This window comes from Cyanistes caeruleus, chromosome 34 (assembly GCF_971803275.1).
Source record: "Cyanistes caeruleus chromosome 34, bCyaCae1.hap1.1, whole genome shotgun sequence".
NCBI classification, from domain to species: Eukaryota; Metazoa; Chordata; class Aves; order Passeriformes; family Paridae; genus Cyanistes; species Cyanistes caeruleus.
In genome coordinates, this window is record NC_141735.1 from 468,291 (window position 1) to 494,580 (window position 26,290).

At 61.9% G+C, this 26,290-nt stretch overlaps 3 protein-coding genes across 7 annotated transcripts in view; all 3 read right to left on the bottom strand.

Moving 5' to 3' along the window:
- UBA1 (ubiquitin like modifier activating enzyme 1) overlaps nucleotides 1-13,664 on the bottom strand; it is a 34,194-nt gene extending 20,530 nt beyond the window's left edge. For both annotated transcript variants that reach the window (XM_086870981.1, XM_086870982.1), the window contains exons 1-10: nucleotides 13,558-13,664; nucleotides 11,826-11,936; nucleotides 10,937-10,995; nucleotides 9,613-9,781; nucleotides 7,240-7,374; nucleotides 6,126-6,232; nucleotides 5,199-5,289; nucleotides 3,492-3,624; nucleotides 1,874-1,971; nucleotides 92-238 (exon numbers count right to left, since the gene is read on the bottom strand). In XM_086870981.1, coding sequence (XP_086727107.1) covers nucleotides 92-238; nucleotides 1,874-1,971; nucleotides 3,492-3,624; nucleotides 5,199-5,289; nucleotides 6,126-6,232; nucleotides 7,240-7,374; nucleotides 9,613-9,781; nucleotides 10,937-10,995; nucleotides 11,826-11,936 — 1,050 coding nt within the window. In that variant the 5' untranslated portion in view covers nucleotides 13,558-13,664. The remainder of the gene's footprint in view (nucleotides 1-91; nucleotides 239-1,873; nucleotides 1,972-3,491; nucleotides 3,625-5,198; nucleotides 5,290-6,125; nucleotides 6,233-7,239; nucleotides 7,375-9,612; nucleotides 9,782-10,936; nucleotides 10,996-11,825; nucleotides 11,937-13,557) is intronic.
- A 923-nt stretch (nucleotides 13,665-14,587) lies between these two features.
- LOC147647698 (uncharacterized) lies at nucleotides 14,588-17,725 on the bottom strand. Of its 4 annotated transcripts, none has more exons than XM_086871050.1 (6): nucleotides 17,429-17,725; nucleotides 16,984-17,105; nucleotides 16,249-16,320; nucleotides 15,553-15,614; nucleotides 15,301-15,347; nucleotides 14,588-15,208 (listed from the first exon to the last, which is right to left on the bottom strand). In XM_086871050.1, the coding sequence occupies exons 1-6, from the start codon at nucleotides 17,686-17,688 to the stop codon at nucleotides 15,007-15,009; spliced, it is 765 nt and encodes a 254-aa protein (XP_086727176.1). In that variant the 5' UTR covers nucleotides 17,689-17,725; the 3' UTR covers nucleotides 14,588-15,006. The 4 variants fall into 4 exon arrangements, with proteins under 4 accessions (XP_086727176.1, XP_086727178.1, XP_086727177.1 ...); XM_086871052.1 differs by having other exon boundaries at nucleotides 16,984-17,127; nucleotides 17,429-17,593; XM_086871051.1 differs by lacking the exon at nucleotides 16,249-16,320.
- Nucleotides 17,726-17,831: 106 nt separating this feature from the next.
- On the bottom strand, nucleotides 17,832-25,816 carry LOC147647699 (synaptophysin-like). The gene is made up of 7 exons (XM_086871068.1): nucleotides 25,707-25,816; nucleotides 24,779-24,844; nucleotides 23,062-23,183; nucleotides 21,906-22,104; nucleotides 20,835-21,026; nucleotides 19,407-19,704; nucleotides 17,832-18,274 (listed from the first exon to the last, which is right to left on the bottom strand). Exons 1-6 carry the CDS (start codon nucleotides 25,722-25,724, stop codon nucleotides 19,408-19,410), a joined length of 894 nt encoding a protein of 297 aa, XP_086727194.1. The 5' UTR covers nucleotides 25,725-25,816; the 3' UTR covers nucleotides 17,832-18,274; nucleotide 19,407.
- Between the last annotated feature and the right edge of the window lie 474 nt (nucleotides 25,817-26,290).

The window sequence follows — 26,290 nt, forward strand, 5'->3', positions numbered from 1 at the left end:
TGTCCCCAGTGTCCCCAGGGTGTCCCCAGTGTCCCCAGGGTGTCCCCAATGTCCCCAGGGTGTCCCCAGGGTGTCCCCAGTGTCCCCAGACCTGGTGACGGGGCCGCGGGGCGCGCCCGTGCTGCCGCAGGAAGCGGTGCAGGCCCTGCCACGCCCGGTGCAGCACCGGGGGTCTCTCGGCCTTCCCGAAATCCGTCACCATCATCTCGGGCTCGGCCAGCGCGTCCCGCAACCGTTTCTGGGGGGACAACAGCCGCTGTCAACCGCTGCGCACCGGTACAGACCAGTACAGACCGGTACAGACCGGTACAGACCGGTATAGACCGGTACAGACCGGTACAGACCGGTACAGACCGGTATAGACCGGTACAGACCAGTACAGACCAGTACAGACCAGTATAGACCGGTACAGACCGGTACAGACCGGTACAGACCGGTATAGACCAGTATAGACCAGTATAGACCAGTACAGACCGGTATAGACCAGTACAGACCGGTATAAACCAGTATAGACCAGTATAGACCAGTACAGACCAGTACAGACCGGTACAGACCGGTACAGACCAGTGTGGACCAGTACAGACCGGTACAGACCGGTACAGACCGGTACAGACCGGTACAGACCGGTATAAAACGGTACAGACTGGTACAGACCGGTACAGACCGGTACAAACCGGTATAGACCGGTACAGACCGGTACAGACCAGTACAGACCGGTATAGACCGGTATAGACCGGTACAGACCGGTACAGACCGGTACAGACCGGTATAGACCGGTACAGACCGGTACAGACCGGTACAGACCGGTATAGACCAGTATAGACCAGTATGGACCAGTACAGACCGGTATAGACCAGTACAGACCGGTATAAACCAGTATAGACCAGTATAGACCAGTACAGACCAGTACAGACCGGTACAGACCGGTACAGACCGGTACAGACCGGTACAGACCAGTATAGACTGGTACAGATCGGTACAGACCGGTATAAACCAGTATAGACCGGTATAAACCAGTATAGACCGGTACAGACCAGTATAGACTGGTACAGACCGGTACAGACCAGTACAGACCAGTACAGACCGGTATAGACCGGTATAGACCAGTATAGACCAGTATAGACCAGTACAGACCAGTACAGACAAGTACGGACCAGTATAAACCGGTATAGACCAGTATAGACCGGTACAGAGCAGTACAGACCAGTATAGACCAGTACAGACTAGTATAGACCAGTATAGACCGGTATAAACCGATATAAACCAGTATAAACCAGTACACACCAGTATAAACCAGTGTAACCCTGTACAAACCAGTATAAACCAGTATAGACCAGTATAAACCAGTACAGACCAGCATAGACCAGTATAGACCAGTATACACCGGTACAGACCAGTATAGACCAGTATAGATCAGTACAGACTTAGTCTAAACCAGTCCCTCCAGTTCCTCCCAGTGCCCCCCAACCCCCTCCCAGTTCCACCCAGTCCCTCCCAGTGCTCCCAGTCCCCCCCAGTTCCCTCCCAGTCCCTCCCAGTATCCCCCAGTCCTCTCCCAATCCCCTCCCCAGTCCCTCCTAGTGCTCCCAGTGCTCCCAGTACCACTCAATTCCCTCCCCAGTCCCTCCCAGTGCCCCCAGTCCCCCCAGTCCCCCCCAGTGCCCCCCCAGTCCCCCCAGTCCCCCCAGTCCCTCCCAGCCCCCCCCAGTCCCCCCAGTCCCCCCCAGTGCCCCCCCAGCCCCCCCAGTCCCCCCAGCGTCCCCCAGTCCCTCCCAGTCCATCCCAGTATCCCCCAGTTCCCCCCAGTCCCCCCCAGTGTCCCCAGTCCCCCCAGTGTCCCCCCAGTGTCCCCAGCCCCCCCAGTGCCACTCACGAAGTGAATGTGTTTGGGCATCTTGACCTGGGTGACGATGCCCCCCCTCACGTAGTCCCCGAAGCCGCTGGTGTCCCCAATGCTGAACGTGTAGGGCCCTGGGGACACCGGGGACACCGGGGGTCACCGGGGGGTCATGGGGGGGACACCGGGGGTCACCGGGGGGTCACCGGGGGGTCACTGGGGGTCACTGGGGGGACACCGGGGGTCATGGGGGGTCAGTGGGGGGTCATCGGGGGACACCGGGGGGTCACCGGGGGGTCATGGGGGGACACCGGGGGGGACACCGGGGGTCATGGGGGGACACCGGGGGTCACTGGGGGTCACCGGGGGACACTGGGGGTCACTGGGGGTCACTGGGGGGACACCGGGGGTCACTGGGGGGTCATGGGGGGTCACCGGGGGTCACTGGGGGGACACCGGGGGTCACCGGGGGTCACCAGGGGTCACGGGGGGACACCGAAACGGGACCCCAAAACCATGGGGACCCCAAAATGGGACCCAGAGACCATGGGGACCCCAAAATGGGACCCTGGGACCCCAAAATGGGAGCCTGGGACCCCGAAACGGGACCCAGAGACCATGGAGACCCCAAAATGGGACCCTGGGACCCCAAAATGGGAGCCTGGGACCCTGAAATGGGACGCAGAGACCATGGGGACCCCAAAATGGGACCTGGGCACCCCAAAACGGGACCCAGGGGACCCCAAAATGGGACCCAGGGGACCCGAAATTGGGTATGGAGGAAACCCAGAAGATCCCCCCCGACCACCCCCCGAGTTTGGGGCACCCCAAAAACGGCTCCAGACACCCGAAAACACCCCAGAACCAGAGCAGGGGATCTAGAGAAGACCTCAGGTGTGTGGGACACCCCAAAAAGTGCCTCAGGTACCTTGGAGATCCCCTCTGAGCAGCCTCAGGTGAGAGGAACACCCCAAAAAACAGCTCCAGGCACCCAAAAACACCCCAGAAGCAGAGCAGGGGGTCTGCAGAGGACCTCAGGTGAGAGGAACACCCCAAAAACGGCTCCAGACACCCGAAAACACCCCCAGAAGCAGAGCAGGGGGTCCAGAAGGAGCCCAGAAGAGACCCCCGAGTTTGGGGCACCCCAAAAACGGCTCCAGACACCCAGAACACCCCCAGAACCAGAGCAGGGGGTCTACAGAGGACCTCAGGTGTGTGGGACACCCCAAAAACGGCTCCAGGCACCCAAAAACTCTCCAGAAGCAGAGCAGGGGGTCCGGAAGGGCCCCCCGAGGTGGGGGCACCCCAAAAACGGCTCCAGGCACCCAAAATCATCCCCAGAAGCAGAGCAGGGGGTCTGCAGAGGACCTCAGGTGAGAGGAACACCCCAAAAACGGCTCCAGACACCCGAAAACACCCCCAGAAGCAGAGCAGGGGGTCCGGAAGGAGCCCAGAAGGGCCCCCCGAGGTGGGGACACCCCAAAAACGGCTCCAGACACCCAAAACACCCCCAGAACCAGAGCAGGGGGTCTACAGAGGACCTCAGGTGTGTGGGAGACCCCAAAAACGGCTCCAGGCACCCAAAAACTCTCCAGAAGCAGAGCAGGGGGTCCGGAAGGGCCCCCCGAGGTGGGGACACCCCAAAAACGCTCACCCAGCACCCGGATCTCCACGGGCCCGCAGCGGTTCAGCTCCTCCATCCCCTCCACCTCCGTGAAGGTGACGAAGTCGCCCGTCTCGAAACCGTGCCGCGCCTCGTCCAGACAGGTGACCTCACCTGGACAGCCCTGGGGGGACAGCGGGGGTGAGGGGACAGGGACAGTCCTGGGGGGGACAGGGACACACCTGGGGGACAGGGACACACCTGGGGGGGACAGGGACAGCCCTGGGGGACAGCAGGGGTGAGGGGACAGGGACACACCTGGGGGGGACAGGGACACACCTGGGGGGGCAGGGACAGACCTGGGGGGGACAGGGACAGACCTGGGGGACAGGGACACACCCAGGGGGACAGGGACAGACCTGGGGGGACAGCCCTGGGGGGACAGCGGGGGTGAGGGGACAGGGACACACCTGGGGGGGGACAGGGACACACCTGGGGGACAGGGACAGCCCTGGGGGGGCAGGGACACACCTGGGGGACAGGGACACACCTGGGGGGGGACAGGGACACACCTGGGGGGGGACAGGGACACACCTGGGGGGGACAGCCCTGGGGGGACAGCGGGGGTGAGGGGACAGGGACACACCTGGGGGGGACAGGGACACACCTGGGGGACAGGGACAGCCCTGGGGGGACAGGGACACACCCAGGGGGACAGCGGGGGTGAGGGGACAGGGACACACCTGGGGGACAGCGGGGATGAGGGGACAGGGACACACCTGGGGGACAGGGACACACCTGGGGGACAGGGACACACCTGGGGGACAGGGACACACCTGGGGGGGACAGCGGGGATGAGGGGACAGGGACACACCTGGGGGACAGGGACACACCTGGGGGGGACAGCGGGGATGAGGGGACAGGGACACACCTGGGGGGACAGGGACAGACCTGGGGGGACAGGGACACACCTGGGGGACAGGGACACACCTGGGGGGACAGGGACACACCTGGGGGACAGGGACACACCTGGGGGACAGGGACACACCTGGGGGACAGCGGGGGTGAGGGGACAGGGACACACCTGGGGGGGGACAGGGACACACCTGGGGGACAGGGACACACCTGGGGGGGCATGGGACAGACCTGGGGGGACAGCGGGGGTGAGGGGACAGGGACAGCCCTGGGGGGGACAGGGACACACCTGGGGGGACAGGGACAGCCCTGGGGGACAGGGACACACCTAGGGGGACAGCAGGGGTGAGGGGACAGGGACACACCTGGGGGAACAGGGACAGCCCTGGGGGACAAGGACACACCCAGGGGGACAGCGGGGGTGAGGGGACAGGGACAGCCCTGGGGGGGACAGGGACAGACCTGGGGGGGACAGGGACAGCCCTGGGGGGGACAGGGACACCCCTGGGACACCCCTGGGACAGACCTGGGACACAGGGGTGTGAGGAGGGGACACAGGACACCCACAAGGGGACACGGGACACCCCTGAGGGGACACAGAGGGGACACAGGGGGTGCTGAGGGGACCTGGACACCCAGGAACCCCTCAGAGGTGACACCGTGGGGACACAAAGGGACACAAAAGGAGCTGAGGGACACCCAAGAACCCCTTGGGGGACACATCAGGGGGTGCTGAGGGGACAAGGACAACCCTGAGGGGACACAGGGGAGACCTGGCCACCCCTGAGGGGACACAGGGGGGTCCCAGCCCCCCCCGGGGACACCCCGGAGCTGTCCCCGTACCTTGGTGACCATGGACACCATGGCACTGAGCGGCTGCTCCCCGTTGGGGTCTGTCACCACCATGTCGTCCCCAAAGTCACAGAACAGCTGCCTGCGAGGGGGGGTCAGCGTGGGGAGACCCCCAAAAGGGACCTGACCCCAAAATCCCACCCCAAAATCCCGCCCCAAAATCCCTGTCCCAAAATCCCACCCCAAAAGGGACCTGACCCCAAAATCCCACCCCAAAATCCTCACCCCAAAATCCTCACCCCAAAATCCCACCCCAAAATCCCACCCCAAAATCCTCACCCCAAAATCCCTGTCCCAAAATCCCACCCCGAAACGGATCCACCCCAAAATCCTCAGCCCAAAATCCTCAGCCCAAAATCCCTGTCCCAGAATCCCACCCCAAAATCCCGCCCCGAAATCCCACCCCAAAATGGATCCACCCTAAAATCATCTCCTCAAAAACCACACCCCAAAAGGGACCCGCCCCAAAATGCCACACCCCAAAATGGCCACACCCCAAAATGGCCACACCCCAAGGGCCACACCCCAAAACGGCCACACCCCAAAAAGAACCACACCCCCAAAGTACCACACCCCAAAAGAACCACACCCCAAAAAAGCTCCACCCCAAAAGAGCCACACCCCAAAAGAACCACACCCCAAAATGCCACACCCCAAAAGGGCCCCACCCCAAGGGCCCCACCCCAAAACGGCCACACCCCAAAACGGCCCCACCCCAAAAGAACCACACCCCAAGGGCCACACCCCAAAAGGGCCCCACTCCAAAAGTACCACACCCCAAAATACCACACCCCAAAACGGCCACACCCCAATATGGCCACACCCCAAAAGAACCACACCCCAAAATGCCACACCCCAAAAGGGCCACACCCCAAGAGAACCACGCCCAGCAGGCCCCGCCCCGGCCCCGCCCCTCACCCGAAGAGCCCGCGCGTGTCGGCCACCACCAGCTTGATGCCGTGGCTGTGACAGAAATCGCCCACCCAGAGCTGCTCCTCCAGAGACGAGTTGGTGAGGACCACCACCTGTGGGGAGGGGGGCTGACACACCTGGGGGACACCTGGGGGGCTGGGGACACACCTAGGACAGCTGGGGACACACCTGGGGGGGCTGGGGACACCTGGGGACACACCTGGGACACACCTGGGGGACACCTGGGACACCTGGGGGGGCTGGGGACACACCTGGGACACCTGGGGGACACCTGGGGACACCTGGGGACACACCTGGGACACCTGGGGGGGCTGGGGACACACCTAGGACAGCTGGGGACACACCTGGGACACACCTGGGGGGGCTGGGGACACCTGGGGGGGCTGGGGACACACCTGGGGACACCTGGGACAGACCTAGGGACACCTGGGACAGCTTGGACACCTGGTCCCCTGAGGGGCACACCTGTCTGAGGGTCACACCTATCCCCAGAGTCACACCTGAGGTTCACACCCATCCCCAGGTGCTCACACCCAATGGTCCCACCCATCCCCAGGTGCTCACACCCATCCCCAGGTGCTCACACCCATCCCCAGGTGCTCCCACCCATCCCCAGATGCTCACCTGAAGCTCCCACCCATCCCCAGGGGGTCCCACCCGTCCCCAGGGTCACACCCAAGGGTCCCACCTGTGCCCAGGTGCTCACCTGAGGCTCACACCCATCCCCAGGTGCTCACACCCATCCCCAGGGGGTCCCACCCATCCCCAGGGGGTCCCACCCATCCCCAGGGGGTCCCACCCGTCCCCAGGTGCTCCCACCCATCTCCAGGAGGTCCCACCTGTCCCCAGGGTCACACCCAAGGGTCCCACCTGTGCGCAGGTGCTCACCTGAGGCTCACACGCATCCCCAGGTGCTCACACCCATCCCCAGGGGGTCCCACCCATCCCCAGGGGGTCCCACCTGTGCCCAGGTGCTCCCACCCATCCCCAGGTGCTCCCACCCATCCCCAGGGGGTCCCACCCATCCCCAGGGGGTCCCACCCATCCCCAGGGGGTCCCACCCGTCCCCAGGGGGTCCCACCTGTGCGCAGGTGCTCACCTGGAAGGTGCCCAGCAGCTCCTGGCTCAGCGGCTCGCGGCTGCTGCTCACGGCCACGTACGAGTTGAGCTCGGCCAAGCGCGGCAGCGTCGCCTCGGCCCGGCTGCGCCCCACGTCCTCCTCCCGCAGGTAAAACTGGGGAGGGGTCGGGCTCAGACCCCAAAAATGACCCCCAAAATATCCCCAAAATATCCCCAAATCACCCCAAAAAAACCCCCAAAAAAATAACACCAAAAATCCCCAAAAATAACCCCAAAAACATCCCCAAAACATCCCCCAGGAACCCCCCACGTCCTCCTCCCGCAGGTAAAACTGGGGAGGGGTCGGGCTCAGACCCCAAAAACGACCCCCAAAATATCCCCAAAATATCCCCAAATCACCCCAGAAACACCCCAAAAAAACCCCAAAAAAATAACACCAAAATCACCCCAAAAATAACCCCAAAAACATCCCCCAGCTGCGCCCCACGTCCTCCTCCCGCAGGTAAAACTGGGGAGGGGTCAGGGTCAGACCCCAAAAACATCCCCAAAATATCCCCAAATCACCCCAAAAACACCCCAAAAAAACCCACCAAAATCACCCCAAAAATCCCCCAAAATAACCCCAAAAATCACCCCAAAACATCCCCCGGCTGCGCCCCACGTCCTCCTCCCGCAGGTAAAACTGGGGAGGGGTCAGGCTCAGACCCCAAAAACATCCCCAAAATATCCCCAAAATATCCCCAAATCACCCCAAAAAAAACCCCAAAAAATAACACCAAAATCACCCCAAAAATAACCCCAAAATTAACCCCAAAACATCCCCCAGGAACCCCCCACGTCCTCCTCCCGCAGGTAAAACTGGGGAGGGGTCGGGCTCAGACCCCAAAAACGACCCCCAAAATATCCCCAAAAACACCCCAAAACACCCCAAAAAAAACCCAAAAAAATAACACCAAAATAACCCCCAAAAATAACCCCAAAAATCCCCAAAATTAACCCCAAAACATCCCCCGGCTGCGCCCCACGTCCTCCTCCCGCAGGTAAAACTGGGGAGGGGTCAGGCTCAGACCCCAAAAACGACCCCCAAAATATCCCCAAAATATCCCCAAATCACCCCAAAAAAATAACACCAGAATAACCCCAAAAATCCCCCAAAATAACCCCAAAAACCCTAACCCAAACAACCCCAAACACCCCAAATGTCCCCAAAAACCCCCAAATCCCCCCCAACATCCCCCAAAAAACCCCCCAAAAACCCCCCCCAAAAAATCCCAAAAAAACCCCTACAAAAAAAACCCCCAAAACCCCAAAAAAACCCAAAACCCCCCCAAAAAACCCCAAACACCCCTCAAAAAACTCCCAAAACCCCGCAAAACCCCCCCCCAAAAAAACCCAAAAATCCCAAAAAGTCCCAAAAAACCCCTAAACCCCCCCAAAAAATCCCAAACACCCCCCCAAAAAAACCCCAAAAAATCCCAAAACCCCCTCAAAAAATCCCCAAACCCCCAAACATCCCCAAAACCCCCCGAAAAACTCCAAAAAAACCCCCAAAAAACAAAAAAAATCCCTAAAAACCTCAAAAAATCCCCAAAAAATAAAAAAAAAATCCCAAAAAATCCCAAAACCCCCAAAAACCTCAAACACCCCCCAAAAAACCCCCCAAAAACCCCAAACATCCCCAAAACCCCCCTGAAAAACTCAAAAAAAACCCCCAAAAATAAAAAAAAATCCCAAGAAACCTCAAAAAATCCCAAAAAAATCCCAAAGAATCCCCAAAAAACCTCAAAAAAACCCCAAAAAACCTCAAAAAAATCCCAAAAAAATCCCAAAACCCCCCAAAAACCCCAAACATCCCCAAAACCCCCCTGAAAAACTCAAAAAAACCCCCAAAAATCCTCAAAAAAATCCCGAAAAATCCCCAAAAAACCTCAAAAAAATCCCCAAAAACCCCCCAAAAAAATCCAAAAAAAATCCCAAAAAATCTCAAAAAAACCCCCAAAAACTTCAAAAAAATCCCCCAAAAAATCCCAAAAAAATCCCAAAAAACCCCCCAAAAAAACCTCAAAAAAAACCCCAAAAAAACCTCAAAAAACCCCCCAAAAAATCTCAAAAAAATCCCCAAAAAACATCAAAAAAATCCCAAAAAACCCCCCAAAAAAACCTCAAAAAAAACCCCCAAAAAACCTCAAAAAAATCCCAAAAAACCCCCACAAAAACCCCCAAAAAATCTCAAAAAAATCCCCAAAAAACATCAAAAAAAAACCTCAAAAAACCCCCAAAAAACCCTCAAAAAAATCCCAAAAAACCTCAAAAAAACCCCAAAAAAACCTCAAAAAAATCCCAAAAAATCCCCAAAATTCCCCCAAACCCCCCAGACCCCCCCAGAACCGACCTGGGAGGCCAGGTCTGCCCAGGCCGCGGGCTGGGGGTCGTGCAGGGTGACGGATTTGACGCCCCCCAGCACCAGGTTCTTGGCCACCTCCACGCCCAGGCCCCGCAGCCCCGACACCAGAACGTTGGAGGTCTGCATGCGCTTCATGGCCTCGTGGCCCAGCACGTACCTGGGGGAGAGAGAGGGGAAAGTGGCATCAGGAGATTAAAAAATGGCATTGGGGACCCCAAAAATGGCATTGGGGACCCCAAAAATGGCATCAGGAACCTCAAAAATGGCATCAGGAGATCAAAAATGGCATCAGGAACCTCAAAAATGGCATCGGGAACCCCAAAAATGGCATTGGGAACCCCAAAAATGGCATCAGGAACCTCAAAAATGGCATCAGGGACCTCAAAAATGGCATCAGGAGATCAAAAATGTCATCAGGAACCCCAAAAATGGCATTGGGAACCCCAAAAATGGCATCGGGAACCCCAAAAATGGCATCAGGAACCCCAAAAATGGCATCAGGAGATCAAAAATGGCATTGGGGACCCCAAAAATGGCATTGGGAACCCCAAAAATGGCATTGGGAGATAAAAAATGGCATCGGGAACCCCAAAAATGGCATCAGGAACCCCAAAAATGGCATCAGGAACCCCAAAAATGGCATCAGGAGATAAAAAATGTAATTGGGGACCCCAAAAATGGCATTGGGAACCTCAAAAATGGCATTGGGAACCCCAAAAATGGCATCGGGAACCCCAAAAATGGCATTGGGAACCCCAAAAATGGCATCGGGAACCCCAAAAATGGCATCAGGAACCTCAAAAATGGCATCAGGAGATAAAAAATGTAATTGGGAACCTCAAAAATGGCATTAGGAACCCCAAAAATGGCATCAGGAACCCCAAAAATGGCATCAGGAACCCCAAAAATGGCATTGGGAACACAAAAAATATCATTGGGTACCCAAAAAATAGTAGTGGGATCCCAGAACTCCTCCTGGGGACCCCAAAACACCCCAAAAGGGACCCCAAAACTCCTCCTGGGGACCCCAGACCCCCCAAAAGGGACCCCAGACCCCCCTGGGGACCCCAAAACTCCTCCTGGAGACCCCAGACCCCCCAAAAGGGACCCCAAAACTTCCCCTGGGGACCCCAGAACCCCCCAAAAGGGACCCCAGACCCCCCAAAACTCCCCTGGGGACCCCAGACCCCCCAAAAGGGACCCCAAAACTTCCCCTGGGGACCCCAGAACCCCCAAAAGGGACCCCAGCCCCCCCAAAGGGACCCCAGCCCCCCCAAAGGGACCCCAGCCCCCCCATGTCCCCATCACTCACAGCTGGCGGGAGTAGAGCCCCTCATCGATCTCGGCCTCGGCCCCGTTCTTCGCCATTCCCTGGGGACAGCGGGGACAGCGGTGCCACCACGGTGCCACCAGGGCCACCACGGTGTCACCACGGGGACAGCGGTGCCACCATGGGGACAGCGGTGCCACCACGGTGCCACCAGGGCCACCACGGTGTCACCACGGGGACAGCGGTGCCACCACGGCGTCACCACGGGGACATTGGGGGACAAATGTCACCCCCCAGGACAAAGAGGGACACCACAAGGGACAGGAGATGACCCCAAGGAGGCCGAAGGGACATCGAGGGACACATGGCACCCCTCAGGTGACACCGAGGGACATGTGTCACCCCCAAAACCCACAGGTGACACCCAGGAGGTGACACTACCCAGTGCTGAGGGGACATTGGGGACCTGGGGGACAAATGCCACCCCACAAGGGACACTGAGAGACACATGGCACCCCCCAGGTGACACCAAGGGACATGTACCACCCTCCAGGTGACACCAAGACACACATGGCACCCCCCAGGTGACATCGAGGGACACATGGCACCCCCCAGGTGACACCAAGGGACACATGGCACCCCCCAGGTGACACCAAGGGACACATGCCACCCCCCAGGTGACACTGAGGGACACATGCCACCCCCCAGGTGACACTGAGGGACACATGGCACCCCCCAGGTGACACTGAGGGACACATGCCACCCCCCAGGTGACACCAAGACACACATGCCACCCCCCAGGTGACACCAAGGGACACATGGCACCCCCCAGGTGGCAGCGAGGAAGGCGCAGGTGACGCCACATCCCCAGCAGAGGTGACAGTGACACCAGGTGTCCCAGCAGGTGTCCCCAGGGGGTGGTGGCACTCACGTTGGCGGGGGTGACGCTCGGGGACACGGCGGGGGCAGGGGCGCGGCTGGAGCCCGACGGTGGCTCTGACCCAGAGACGCGGCGCTTCTTGGACAGCGGGGAGCTGGACATCTGGGGACAGCAGGGGACAGGTCAGGGACAGCTGGGGACAGCTGGGGACAGGTCAGAGACAGCTGGGAACATCTGGGGACAGCAGGGGACAGGTCAGGGGACAGCTGGGGACAGCTGGGGACAGCAGGGGACACGTCAGGGGACAGCTGGGGACAGCGGGGAGCTGGACATTTGGGGACAGAGGACATCAGGGGACATCAGGGGACATCTGGGGACATCTGGGGACATCTGGGGACATCTGGGGACAGGGACAGGTCAGGGGACAGCAGGGGACAGGTCAGGGGACATCTGGGGACATCAGGGGACATGTCAGGGGACAGCTGGGGACAGCGGGGAGCTGGACATCTGGGGACAGAGGACATCAGGGGACATCAGGGGACATCAGGGGACATCAGGACACAGCTGGGGACATCTGGGGACAGGGACAGGTCAGCGGACAGCTGGGGACAGAGAGCAGCTGGACATTTGGGGACACAAAACAGCCCTAGTGACACGGGGACAGGGAGAGGACAGGGATGGGGACAGGGATGGGACAAGGATGGGGACACACTGGGAGAGACACAGGGACAAGAGGGGACATCCGTGGGGACGTGAGGTCACCAACAGCATTGGGTGACACTGACAGGACACAGGGGGTGACAAGAGGTGACACCAGGGACAGGCGGTGACACTGCAGGTGACACCAGGGACAGAAAGTGATGCTGCAGGTGACATCAGGTGACACCAGGGACACAGGGGGTAACAAGAGATGACACCAGGACAGGAGGTGACACTGCAGATGGCACCAGGTGACACCGAGCACAGCGGGTGACACTGCAGGTGACACCAGGTGACACCAGGTGACACCAGGGACAGTGGGTGACACTGCAGGTGACACCAGGTGACACCAGGGACACACAGGGTGACACTGCAGGTGACACCGAGCGCAGCAGGTGACACTGCAGGGTGCCACCAGGGGACAGCGGGGACACCGAGGGTGGCAGCAGGTGAATCAGGTCACGGGCGGGGCCACCAGGTGCGACACCCCCCGCGCCACTCCCGGTGCTGTCACCGCCCCAGCGACACCGGGAACAGACACAGCGACACAAAAGGGATGGAGAGCGGCGGGGGAGGGGGGACAGCGACACTTGGGGACACTTGGGGACAGCGAGGGTGGCACCGAGGGACATCGCGTCCCACCAGCACCCCCCAGACCCAGGGACAGCATCGCCCCCCCCCCCCCATCCCTGAGGGGTCCCAGCACCGAGGGGCCCGCGGGGGTCCCGGGGGTCCCACCCCGATCTCGGGGCCTCTTTTGTGGGGGTTCCCCATCCCCGGGGGTCCCCGAGCGGGGGGGTTCCCCATCCCCGGGGGTCCCCGAGCTGGGGGTTCCCCATCCCCGGGGGTCCCCGAGCGGGGGTCGCGGTCCCGTCCCGCCCCCCCCATCCTGAGGGTCCCCGTGTGGGGGGGGGGGGCGGTTTCCCCTCACAGCTTCCCCCCCCCCCCCACTCCGCCCCCCTCAGGGCCCGGCGCCCGCTCCCTCAAGGCGGGGCCGCACTCGCCCGCCCCGGGGCCGCCTCCCCGCGCCCCTCCCGCCCTGGGCAACCCCCGAGGACCCCCGGGCTCGCCCCCTGCCCCGCACCAATGTCGCTGTCCAGGCCCCGCCGCCGGGTCCCGCCCGCTCCGCTCGGCTCCTCCGCGACAAGATGGCGGCCGCAGCCGCTGCCACCCGCCGCCCCCTCCCTGCGAGCGCGAGGCCACGCCCCCCGCGCTCTCCCATTGGTCGGTTCACCCCGGCGCCCCGCTCCCATTGGCTGCCGCCTCCCGCCACCGCCCGCCTCCCCCCTCCCCGCCTCGCCCGACGCGAGGATTGGGCGGGCGCGCCCCGGCTGGCCACGCCCCTTTTCCTGCCGAAAGGACCCGGATGAGGAAGGCCACGCCCCCCCCTGCGCGGCCTCGTGACACGGCGCAGCGCGCGCCGCCCCGACGGCGGCCGGGAGGGGACACGGGGCTGGAAATGGCGGAGAGCGGGAGGGGGCTATACGGGAGCTATAGGGGCCCGTGGAGGGGGCTATAGGGACCTGAGCGCGGTTTGTGTGGTGTTAGAGGGGATGAGAGGCTCCCAGGAGCGCTCAGAGAGCTCACGGGAAAGCGCAGGAGATTTTAAGTAGCGTCACGCTGAGTTACTCGGCTTTATTCAGCTGAGCGAGTGGAAAATTTGAAGTAAGAGGCTTTGAAAGCAACGCAGGAACGCTCAGAAATCTCTGGGGGACCCCGGGAGAGCTGTGGGGGTGCTACACAGAGCTGTGGGGAGGATCTGAGGAGGGATAAGGGGCCCGAGGGGAGCCCACGGGGGGCGTGGGGAGCCCCGGGGGTCTCCAGGGACTCTCTGGAAGGTTCTGCGGGGCTCCAGTGGGTGAGGGGGGCCATGGGAGGGGGCTACGGGGACATATCGGGGCTTACGGGAAGGGCCGTGGGAACCAGAGCGCCATTTCCGCATGCTGTCGCTCTCTGGTGACGTCACGCCCCGCAAGGGCCGCTGGGCGATGTAGTCTCAAGCACAGACGGTTCGTCCCTCACGTTAGCCACGCCCCCAAGCCCGCCCACAACCACTCAGTGTCCCGCCCTCACTCTTTTGCCCCGCCCCCCCGGCGTTGATTGACAGCTCTGGAGGCGTTGAATGCGTTTATTGAGGGGAGCCGGGACCCCCCGAATTTGGGGAGGTTCGTGAGGGGTCTGGGGGGTCCTGGAGGGGAACCCAAGGTGATTTTGGAGTCTGGCGGTGATCCCGAGAAGATTTCGGGGGTCCCAAGTGAGTTTTGGTGTCCCGGCGGCGTTCCAAGGGATTTTTGGGGTCCCCATTGGAAAATGGAGGGTCCCTGAGGGGGCGGGGGTCCCACAGAAGATTTTGGGGGTCCTGAGGGGTATCCAGAGGGAATTTTGGGGTTCCAGGGGAGGATCCCAAGGAGATTTTGGGAAGGGGGAGAGAAATTTGAAGGTCCTGGGTGGTTCCAGGGAGGATTTTGGGGTCCCCAAAACTCGAGGATTTTTTGAGGGGGGGGTCCCGGATGGATTTTGGGGTGGGGGGGGGTCAGCCCGGGCCCCCCCCCAGCAGCAGCAGCCCCAGCAGGACCCCCCCGATCACCCCCAGCGCCACCAGTTGGGGTCTGAGGGGGAGGAGGCGCCCGGGGGGGCCCGGGAGGGGCTCTGGGGGTCCCGGGGGGCTCCAGGGTGGGGGTCCCCCGGTGGGGGGAGGGGCTCGGAGGGGCTGCCGGGGCTCCAAACGCAGAGGGCTGGAATTGGGGAGGGGGGCAAGGTTAGAGGGGGGGGGGGGGCTGAGCCCTCATAACCCCCCCCAACCCCTCCCCCCCTCCCCCTTCCTCACCTGTCCGCGTGCTCCCTCAGGGTGGGGGAGGGGCTGGGCTCCCTAATCTGAGGGGGGGGGGGAGGAACGGGGGAGGGGTGAGGGGGGAGAACGCCCCTCCCCCAATACCCCAAATAATCCCCGGACACCCCCCCTCCCCAAAAAAAGGCATCAAAATCCCCTCGCCCCCCCAAATTCCCTCCCGGACCCCCCCAAAATCCCGCCCGAGCACTCCCCCCCCCCTCCCAAATCCCACCCCCCCTCCCCCCTCACAGTTTGCCGGGCTCGCGCCCCCTCCCCAAATTCCTGGGGGGCTCGGTCGTTGTCGGGATCATCTGGGGGAGGGGAAACGGGGGGTCAGGGGGGCGCAGAGACCCCCAAAAACTCCTCGGATCCCCCTCCCCCCAAAAAAATTAGGACACCCCCAGTGCTCCCGACCCCTCCCCAAAGCGCCCAGGACCCTCAAACATCCCCCAAGCCCCCCCAAGACCCCCCCAAATTCCCTCGGGCTCTCTCCCCACAGACCCGACAATTCCCCAAACCTCCCCAGGGACCCCCCAAAACCCCCCGGGACCCTCCCAACCCCCCCGGGACCCCTCCCCACGGACCCGACAATTCCCCAAACCTCCCCAGGGACCCCCAGACCCTCTCGGGACCCCCCAAAGTCCCCCGGGACCCTCCCAACCCCCCGGGACCCCTCCCCACGGAGCCGACAATTCCCCAAACCTCCCCAGGGACCCCCAGACCCTCCCGGGACCCCCCCAAACACCCCGGGACCTCCCCGGGACCCCTTCCCACGGAGCCGACCCTTCCTCAAACCTTCCCAGGACTCACCCAGGGACCCCCAAACCCTCCCGGGACCCCCCCAAACCCCCCCGGGACCCCTCCCCACGGACCCGACAATTCCCCAAACCTCCCCAGGACCCACCCAGGGACCCCCAAACCCTCCCGGGACCCCTCCCCACGGACCCGCCCCCCCCCTCCGCCAGCGCCGGGTCTCGAACTCGTAGAATTTCTTCTCGTAGAGTTTGCGGGGGGGGCCTGGGAGGGGGGACAGGAGCTCAGCCCAGCGCTCCCAGTGCTCCCAGTGCTCCCAGTTACCCCTCCCAGTGCTCCCAGTGCTCCCAGTTACCCCTCCCAGTGCTCCCAGTGCTCCCAGTTACCCCCCACGGCTCCCCGGATTCCTTCCCAGTCCATCTCAATCCCCTCCCAGTCCCCCCCAGTCCCTCCCAGTTCCGCCCAGTCCCTCCCAGTGCCCCCCAAATCCCCTCCCAGTGCCCCCAAATCCCCTCCCAGTGCCCCCAAATCCCCTCCCAGTTCCGCCCAGTGCCCTCCCAGTGCCCCGAAATCCCCTCCCAGTGCCCCCCAAATCCCCTCCCAGTTCCGCCCAGTGCCCCCCAAATCCCCTCCCAGTGCCCCCAAATCCCCTCCCAGTGCCCCCCAAATCCCCTCCCAGTGCCCCCCAAATCCCCTCCCAGTGCCCCCAAATCCCCTCCCAGTGCCCCCCAAATCCCCTCCCAGTCCCTCCCAGTCCCTCCCAGTGCCCCCAAATCCCCTCCCAGTGCCCCCAAATCCCCTCCCAGTTCCGCCCAGTGCCCCCCAAATCCCCTCCCAGTGCCCCCAAAGCCCCTCCCAGTGCCCCCAAAGCCCCTCCCAGTGCCCCCAATCCCCTCCCAGTCCCTCCCAGTGCCTCCCAGTGCCCACCCAGGGGCCCGCGGCGGCTCTGAAGTTTCTCCAGCAGCTCCTGGTCCGAGAGACCCCGAAAACTCTCCATGGCTGGGGGGTCCCGGGGGTCCCGGGGGGGGTCCGGAGGGTCCCGGGGGTCACTGGGGGAGTCCCGAGGGGTCACTGGGGGGGTCCGGGGGTGTGTCCTCAATGGGTTTGGAGCCGCCCCGGGGGGTCCCCAATGGGTTTGGGGGGTCCCGGGGGGGTTCCCGCGCCTCTGGGGGGGGGTTCTGGGGGTCTCCCCACGATTTTGGGGCATTTTTGGGGGGTTCCCGAGGAGTTTTGGGGTGTCCCGAGGAGTTCCCCCGTCGGTTTTGGGGGTCCCGGGTGGGTTTGGGGGGGTCCCGGGGGGCTTCCCGTGGTTCTGGGGGGGTTCTGGGGGTCTCCCCACGATTTTGGGGGGTCCCGGGGGGGGTCCCGGTACCTTGGCTCCGCCGGGGCCGCGCGCGGGGATGACTCAGGCCGGGAGGCGTGGCCACCACAAGCCACGCCCACTTCCTTATTTGGGGCGAATTCCCGCCCAAACGCGGGGGTGTAACCATTTATGGGCGTGGTCTCGCCGGGGCCACACCCATCCTTATTTAATGAGTGGGCGTGACCTCTGATAGACCACGCCCATCCCTGATTTGGGGAGGGGGTTTCCAGTGCAGTTTTGGGGGGTGCTGACCCCCCCAAACCTCCCATGAGGTCCTGACCCCATCCCCCCCCTCAAATTCAGGGTCTCGACCCCCCCCCCCCACAAACCCCTCCCCCACCCAAGATTTGGGGTCCCCCCCCCCTCAATTTCTCAACCCAGACCCCCCCTAAATAATTCGGGGACCCCCCTCTGGCGGTTTCACCGTCATCTTTTATTCCCTCCGGGGGGGTCCCAAGGGGGGCTCAGCCCCCGCCCCCCACCCCCGGCCCTGCCCCACATTTTGGGGAGGGGGATTTGGGGGGGGCAGGGCCCCCAAAACGTCACAATCACGGCACAAAGACACGGGGTGGGGGAGGGGAGGGGGCACGGCCGGGGGGAGGGGCTTTGGCACGGCCGTGGGGTGGGGGAGGGGCCGTGGGGGGATTTGGGGGGGAGGGGATTTTTTTTAGGGGGGAGGGGTTTAGGGGTTCCATTGTGGGGGGGGGGTCTATAAGGGGGGGGGGGTTATGAGGGGGTTAAGCCCCTCCCATTTCGCTGCCCCTCCCCCCTGGGGGCGTGGCTTAGCCCCAGGCTCCGCCCCCTCTCGCCGCCGCGCGGCTCCTCGGCACAGCGCCCCCTGCTGGAGGGGAGGACCTGCGGAAAAGCGTTCAAAGGCACGGTGAGAGCGCCCCCTGGCGGATTGGAGGACTCGGGAGTATTTTTGGGGAGGGGGGATTCCAAATTTCAACCCCCACCCCCAAACGGAGACCCCAAAGCTGCTCCAATTCTCTCCTGGGGGTCTCCAAATTAACCCTTTGTGCAGCCCCCAAAATTCCCATCCAGGCCACGCCCCCATGGAGACCCCAAACCTTCCCAAAACCTCCCCAAATCCCCCCTAAAATCCCTCCAAACCCCCCCAAAAAACCTTCCCCAAACCTCCTCAACCCTCCCAAATCTCACCAAAACCCCTCCAAACCATCCCAAACCTTTCCAAAATCCCCTCAAAACTTCTCTAAACTCTCCCAAACCTCCCCCAAAACCTCCCCAAAACCTTCCCCAGTCTCCTGAACATTTCCAAAACCTTTCCCAAACCCCCCAAAATCCCCAATTCCCCCCAAAACCCCCCGATTTCCCCAAAAACCACTCCAAACCCTCCCAAACCTCCCCAATTTCCCCCAAAAACCTCCCCAAAACCTTCCCCAATCCACCCAAACCTTTCCAAAACCTTTCCCAAAACTCCCAAGACCCCCCCAATTTCCCCCCAAACCCCTCCAAACCCCCCAAACCCCTCCCCAAACCCCCCAAAACCCCCCAACCCCTCCAAACCCCCCAACCCCTCCCCAAACCCCCTAATTTCCCCCAAACCCCCCAAACCCCTCCCCAAACCCCCCAATTTCCCCCCAACCCCCCAAACCCCTCCCAAAACCCCCCAAAACCCCCCCAAACCCCTCCCCAAACCCCCAAAACCTCCCAAAACCCCTCCCCAAACCACCCCAATTTCCCCAAACCCCTCCCCAAACCACCCCAATTTCCCCAAAACCCCCCCAAACCCCCCAAAACTCCCCAAGCCCCTCCCCAAATCCCCCAAATCCCCCCCAAACCCCTCCCCAAAACCCCCAAAACCCCCCCAAACCCCTCCCCAAACCCCCCAAAACCCCCCCAAACCCCTCCCCAAACCCCCAAAACCCCCCCAAACCCCTCCCCAAACCCCCAAAACCCCCCCAAACCCCTCCCCAAACCACCCCAATTTCCCCAAAACCCCCCCAAACCCCCCCAAAATCCTCACCCTACATCTGATTGGCGAAGGAGGTGGGGGCTCCCTGGCCGTACCCCCCCTCCGAGGGGGGTGCCCCGTACCCCCCCTGGCCGTAGTCGGGCTGGTAGCCCCCCCCAGGCTGGCCGTAGCCCCCCCCGGGTTGGCCGTAGCCCCCCTCGGGGGGTCCGTACCCCCCTTCTGGAGCCGGGGCTTTTTCGGGGACCCCCCCGGGGGGAGGGGCGCGGGCCCCCAGGCCCCCCCAGCCCGTCTCCTTGAAGACGAACCACAGGTTCCCCGTCCAGAGCACGAGGTTCAGGAAGCCAAACACCTGAAAAAGGGAGGAAATTTGGGGTTTTTTGGGGGTTTTTTTGGGATTTTGGGGTTTTTTTTAGGATTTTAGGGGCATTCGGTGGGATTTGGGGGGGCTCTGGGGAGGTTTTGGGGGGATTTTTGGGGGGGGTTCCTTGTCCAGAGCAAGAGTTTCAAGAAGCCAAACACCTGAAAAAGGGAGGAAATTTGGGGAATTTTGGGGTTTTTTTGGTATTTTGGGGGTTTTTTTTAGGATTTTAGGGGCATTTGGTGGGATTTGAGGGGAGCTCTGGGGAAGATTTGGGGGGATTTTTGGGGGGGGGTTCCTTGTCCAGAGCAAGAGTTTCAAGAAGCCAAACACCTGAAAAAGGGAGGAAATTTGGGGTTTTTTGGGGTTTTTTTGGGATTTTGGGGTTTTTTTTAGGATTTTAGGGGCATTAGGTGGGATTTGGGGGGAGCCCTGGGGAAGATTTGGGGTGATTTAGGGGTGATTTGGGGTCCTGCAGCCCCCAGACTCACCACAGAGGTGTCACTGGAGGTTTGGAGCGCCCCCAGGTCACTGGGGTGGATTTTGGGGTGGTTTAGGAGGGATTTGGGGTGATTTAGGGTGGATTTGGGGTGATTTAGGGGGGATTTGGGGTGATTTAGGGGTGATTTAGGGTGGATTTGGGGTGATTTAGGGGGGATTTGGGGTCCTGCAGCCCCCAGACTCACCACAGAGGTGTCGAGGCCGGAGGTTCAGGGTGCCCCAAGGTCACTGGGGTGGATTTTGGGGGGATTTAGGGGGGATTTGGGGTGATTTAGGGGGGATTTGGGGTGATTTCAGGTAGATTTTGGGTGATTTTGGGTGGATTTGGGGTGATTTAGGGGTGATTTGGGGTCCTGCAGCCCCCAGACTCACCACAGAGGTGTCACTGGAGGTTTGGGGTTCCCCCAGGTCACTGGGGTGGATTTTGGGGTGGTTTAGGATGGATTTGGGGTGATTTTGGGTGGATTTGGGGTGATTTAGGGGGGATTTGGGGTGATTTAGGGGTGATTTAGGGTGGATTTGGGGTGATTTAGGGTGGATTTGGGGTGATTTAGGGGTGATTTAGGGTGGATTTGGGGTGATTTAGGGGGGATTTGGGGTCCTGCAGCCCCCAGACTCACCACAGAGGTGTTGAGGCCGGAGGTTCGGGGTGCCCCCAGCGCCTGGCACCGCGCCCCCGGGCGTTGGCACCCCCCAACCTGGGCCAGCACCCCCGAGGGCGCCGTGGCCGCCTTGACCTCGGCCAGCGCGGCCGCCCAGGCACAGGAGCTGACCAGCCACAGGAAGGCCAGAGCTGCCGTCACCCCCAGGTCCTGGAAGGGAAATTTGGGGGTTCAGGACACCCCAAAACCCACCCGAGACCCCAAAAACCCCAAATTTTGACCCTAAAAACCCCAAAATTGACCCCCAAAAACCCCTCTGAGACCCCCAAATCTCCCCCTCCTGGAGCTGTGGTCACTCCCAGGTCCTGGAAGGGAAATTTGGGGGTTCAGGACCCCCCAAAAACCCCAAATTCCAACCCAGCCCCCCCCAACCCCCCCCAGGACCCCCAAAACCCCCTCAAACCCCTCCAGAACTGCCCCAAATCCCTCCAAATTCCATCCAAATTCCACCTAAACCCCCCCAGGACCCCCAAACCCCCAAGATCCCCCCAAAACCCCCTAAAAAACACCCAAACCCCCTCAAACCCCTCCAGAACCACTCAAAAACCGCCACAAAACCCCTCCAAATTCCACCCAAACCCCCCCAAACTGCACCTAAACCCCCCCAGGACCCCCAAACCCCAACAAGACCCCCCAAAACCCCCCAAGACCCCCCAAAAAACCCCCCAAACCCCCTCAAGACCCCCCAAAACCCCCCCAGGACCCCCAAACCCCAACAAGACCCCCCAAAACCCCCCAAGACCCCCCAAAAAACCCCCCAAACCCCCTCAAGACCCTCCAAAACCCCCTCAAACCCTTCCAGGACCACTCAAAAACCGCCCCAAATCCCCTCCAAATTCCACCCAAACCCCCCAAAACCCCCCAAGACCCCCCACAAAACACCCAAACCCCCTCAAGACCCCCCAAAACCCCCCCCAAACCCCCTCAAACCCCTCCAGGACCACTCAAAACCCTCCCCAAATCCCCTCCAAACTCCACCCAAACCCCCCTGAAACTCCACCCAAGACCCCCCAAGACCCCCCCACTCACAATTCGGGGTCCCCGGCCCCCCGCCCGGTAGGCCTGGGGGGCGAACAGGTACCCCCCGAGAGCGGCGGGGGCGTAGAGGAAGGAACCGACCCCGACGGTGACGAAGAACTGAGCGGCCGAGGAGTGATCGCCCACCAGGAACACCCGCTCGGGGGGACCCCCCCCGCACGAGGGAGCCTCGAAATACACCTGGTGCAGCCTGGGGGGACCCCAAAAATATCGGGGGGGGGCTCTGAGGTACCCAAAGACCCCCCCAGAGTAAAGTTTGGGGGAGCTTTACCCTGAATTTTGGGGATTTTGGGACCTCCAGGCATTTAAAATTCAGCCTGGGGGTCCCCAAATTATCTGGGGGGGCTCTGAGGTACCCAAAGACCCCCCCAGAGTAAAGTTTGGGGGAGCTTTACCCTGAATTTTGGGGATTTTGGAACCCCCAGGCATTTAAAATGCAACCTGGGGGACCCCAAAAATATCAGGGGGGGCTCTGAGGTACCCAAAGACCCCCCCAGAGTAGATTTTGAGGGAGCCCCACCCTGAATTTTTGGGGGTTTTGGGATGCCCAGGCACATCTGGTGCAGCTTGGGGGGCTCCAAGGTGAATTTTGGGGGAGCCCCACCCTGATTTTTGGGGATTTTTGGACCCCCAGGTATTTAAAATGCAACCTGGGGGGTCCCCAAATTATCTGGGGGGGCTCTGAGGTACCCAAAGACCCCCCCAGAGTAAAGTTTGGGGGTGCTCTAATCTGATTTTTGGGGATTTTTGGACCCCGAGGCATTTAAAATTCAGCCTGGGGGTCCCCAAATTACCTAAGCCCCCCTAAACTCATCCCAAATCCCCCCCCAGACCCCCCAAATCCCCCCCTAGACCCCCTAAATCCCCCCCCAGACCCCCCAAATCCCCCCCCAGACCCCCCAAACTCACCCCAAATCCCCCCAAGACCCCCCAAATCCCCCCCAGACCCCCCAAACTCACCCCAAATCCCCCCAGACCCCCCAGATCTCCCCCAAATTCGCCCCAAACTCCCCCCCAGACCCCCTAAATCCCCCCCAGACCCCCCAAACTCACCCCAAATCCCCCCAGACCCCCCAGATCTCCCCCAAACTCACCCCAAACTCCCCCCAAATCCCCCCCCGAGCCCCCCGAGCCCCCCGCCCCTCACCTGAAGGGGTACCCGAAGGCCACGGTGATGGGGGCAGAGCGGTTTGGGGGGGCACACTCGATACTGAGGCGCAGGGAGCCGCTGAACCCCCCACAGGTGGCGAAGGCGAAGATGGAGAACAACTGGGGGGGCACTGGGGGTCACTGGGAGGGACTGGGGGTCACTGGGAGGGGTTTGGGGGGGATTTGGGGGGCTCTGGGGGGGTTTGGGGGGCGCAGGGAGCCGCTGAACCCCCCACAGGTGGCGAAGGCGAAGATGGAGAACAACTGGGGGGGTACTGGGGGTCACTGGGAGGGGTCTTGGAGGGGTTTGGGGGGCACTGGGGGGGGATTTGGGGGGCTCTGGGGGGGTTTGGGGGGCGCAGGGAGCCGCTGAACCCCCCACAGGTGGCGAAGGCGAAGATGGAGAACAACTGGGGGGGCACTGGGGGTCACTGGGAGGGGTCTGGGGGTCACTGGGAGGGGTTTGGGGGGGGTTTGGGGGGCACTGGGAGGGGTTTGGGGGGCACTGGGAGGGGTCTGGGGGGGATTTGGGGGTCACTGGGAGGGGTTTGGGGGGGATTTGGGGTTTACTGGGGGGATTTGGGGGGCACTGGGGGGCTCTGGGGAGGTTTGGGGGGCGCAGGGAGCCGCTGAACCCCCCACAGGTGGCGAAGGCGAAGATGGAGAACAACTGGGGGGGCACTGGGGGTCACTGGGAGGGACTGGGAGGGGTCTGGGGGGCACTGGGAGGGGATTTGGGGGGTTCTGGGGGGGTTTGGGGGGGATTTGGGGGGCACTGGGAGGGGTTTGGGGGGCTCTGGGGGGGTTTGGGGGTCACTGGGAGGGGATTTGGGGGGTTCTGGGGGAATTTGGGGGGGATTTGGGGGGGGTTGGGGGGTTCGGGGGGGGTTTGGGGGGCACTGGGAGGGACTGGGATGGACTGGGAGGAATTTGGGGAGGGGTCCCAGGCGGATTTTGGAGCCTCCAAAGGGATTTGGGGGGGGAGGGGATGATTTGGGGAATTCCGGGGGGTCCGGGGTGAATTTGGGGGGCTCCGAGAGGTCACGGGGGGGTCACTGGGGGGGGGTCAGAGGGGGACACGGCCCCTCCCCCTCCCCAAATCCCGGGATTATCCCGGATTATGGAGCTGGCCCAGATCGGGGGGGGAGGGGAGGGGGATTTGGGGGGTCCCGATGGGGGGGGGAGGGGAAATGGGGGAGGGGGGAGGGTCCGGGGGGGTCAAATTTGGGATTTTGGGGGGGTCCGGGGGTCCCAAAAATCTCTGCTGGGGGCGGGGGGGAGGATTTGGGGATTTTTGGGGGGTCTTGAGGAGTTTTTGGGGTCCCGAGGAGTTTTGGGGGGTCCCGGGGGGAAATTGAGGGGGGGTCCTGGGCGTTTTTGGGGTCCCGGGGGGGGTTTGGGGGTGTCCCCAGGTTTTTTGGGGTGTTCTGGGGGGAATTTTGGGGTCGTTTTCGGTTTTTTGGGTTTTTTTTGGGTTTTGGGGTGTCCCGGGGGGATTTTGGGAGGGGAATTTTGGGGTCGCGAGTGGGAATTTTGGGGTGGTTTTGGGGTTTTTGGGGTATTCCGGGTGTAATTTTGGGATTTTTTGGGTGTTCCAGGGGGAATTTTGGGGATTTTTGGGGTGGGTTTGGGGTTTTTTTGGGGGTTTTTGGGTTTTTTTGGGGGGTTTTTGGGGTATCCCGGGGTTTGTTTATTTGGGGAGGGGTCTCACTCACCCACTCCAGCAGCTTGAGGAAGCCCAGGGGCTCCTTGACCACCCGGAACTGCCCCCCGGCCACCAACTGGGGAGGGGGAGGGGCGGGGGGACCCTCAGGGGGGGCTCGGGGACCCCTCCCCAAATTCGGGAGAGGCCGAGACCCCCAAAACCCCCCTCAAACCCCCCAAAACCCCCCCAAAACCCCCCTCAAACCCCCCCAAAAACCCCTCCGGGACCCCCCCCCCACCAAGGACAAAATTAAGGGTGGGGGTCACCCCAAACCTGCCGCTGCTGACGTCACGCTGACGTCACACCCCGCCCCCCCACCCGTTTTTGGGGGGGTTTTTCTTCGCCCCCTCCCCCCCATTGTTGCTGCATCATCATCCTCACCCCTCCCCCCTCTCAGGATGCTGCGGCAGCGACCCCCCCCCCCAAAAAATGACCCCTCCCCCTTCAAGGGCATCTCCCCCCTCCCCAAATCCTTCCCGCTCGCCGCGACCCCTCCCCAAATTCAGGACCGCCCCTCCCCCCTCCCCAAATCCGCCCGCATCCCCCAAATCCTGGAGCGCCCCCCCCCCCGCATCAAAACCCACCGGGATCGCCCCAAATCTTGAAGCCCCCTCCCCAAATTGAGCAGCCCCCTCCCCAAAATCACCAACCCCCTCCCCAAATTCAGGATCCCCCCCTCCCCAAATCCATCCGCCTCCCCCTCTAAAATCCAGACACCCCCAAAAATCTTCCCCCCCCCTCAATCCAGCTGCGCCCCCTCCTCAAATCCCACCCCAAGCCCCCTCCCCATATTTCCCCCCAGCGCGGAGCGGGGGGGGGGGGGTCTCAGCCGCTCCTCACCCCCCCAAACCGACCCGGGGAGGGTTTTTGGGGGTCCCCGGGTGTGTTTGGCGCAGAGGGGGGGTCCCGGGGGGGTTATTTTGGGGAGGGGTCCGCACCTGGTTCAGCACCTCCATCCTGCGGGTCCGGGAGACGCAGCGCGGCGCGGGGGGGGGAGCGGCGCGGCGCGGAACAGCCGCGGGGGGAGGGGGGGCACAGAGCCCGGAACAGCGCGGCGGGGGGAGAACCGCAAAGAGGGAACAGCCGCCAGCGGGGGGAGGCGGGGAAGGCGAAATCAACAGCGGAAATCAACGCGGTGAGGGCGGAAGTGACGCCACAAAGAGGCAAGGGGAGCCGCCATGTTGAGTGAGGGCAAAAAAGGAATTTTCGGCGGGAAAAAAGGGAGCTCGCGGGATTTTGGGAGTTTTTTGAGGGGATTTTTTAACCCACCGGGAAATTGAGAGGGAAAGGATTTATCGGGAATTATCGGGCGGTTTTTAAGCGGAACTTTAAGGGAAAATGGGAAATTTTTGGTGGGGGAGGCGCGGGATTTTTCAAGGAGGATTTTGCCGTGATTTCTTTCTGGATTTTCAGGGGATTTTTTAGAGGATTTCGAGACGATATCTTGGTGATTTTTTTTTTTTTTTTGGAATTCCAGATGATTTTGAGGAGATTTTTGGGGGGTTTCGAGGAGGATTTTGTT

Coding starts and splice junctions, on each gene's coding strand:
- LOC147647698 (XM_086871050.1), bottom strand. CDS start 17,688: ATGGGAGGTTTGGGGGGGTCAGCACCCCCCAAAACTGCACTGGAAACC. Junction 15,348..15,552: donor GGGCGCGAGCCCGGCAAACT/GTGAGGGGGGAG, acceptor CCCCCCCCTCAG/ATTAGGGAGCCCAGCCCCTC. Junction 15,209..15,300: donor CTGAGGGAGCACGCGGACAG/GTGAGGAAGGGG, acceptor CCCCAATTCCAG/CCCTCTGCGTTTGGAGCCCC.
- LOC147647699 (XM_086871068.1), bottom strand. Junction 21,027..21,905: donor GGGGCCGGGGACCCCGAATT/GTGAGTGGGGGG, acceptor TTTCCCTTCCAG/GACCTGGGGGTGACGGCAGC. Junction 19,705..20,834: donor CCGGCCTCAACACCTCTGTG/GTGAGTCTGGGG, acceptor TCCCTTTTTCAG/GTGTTTGGCTTCCTGAACCT.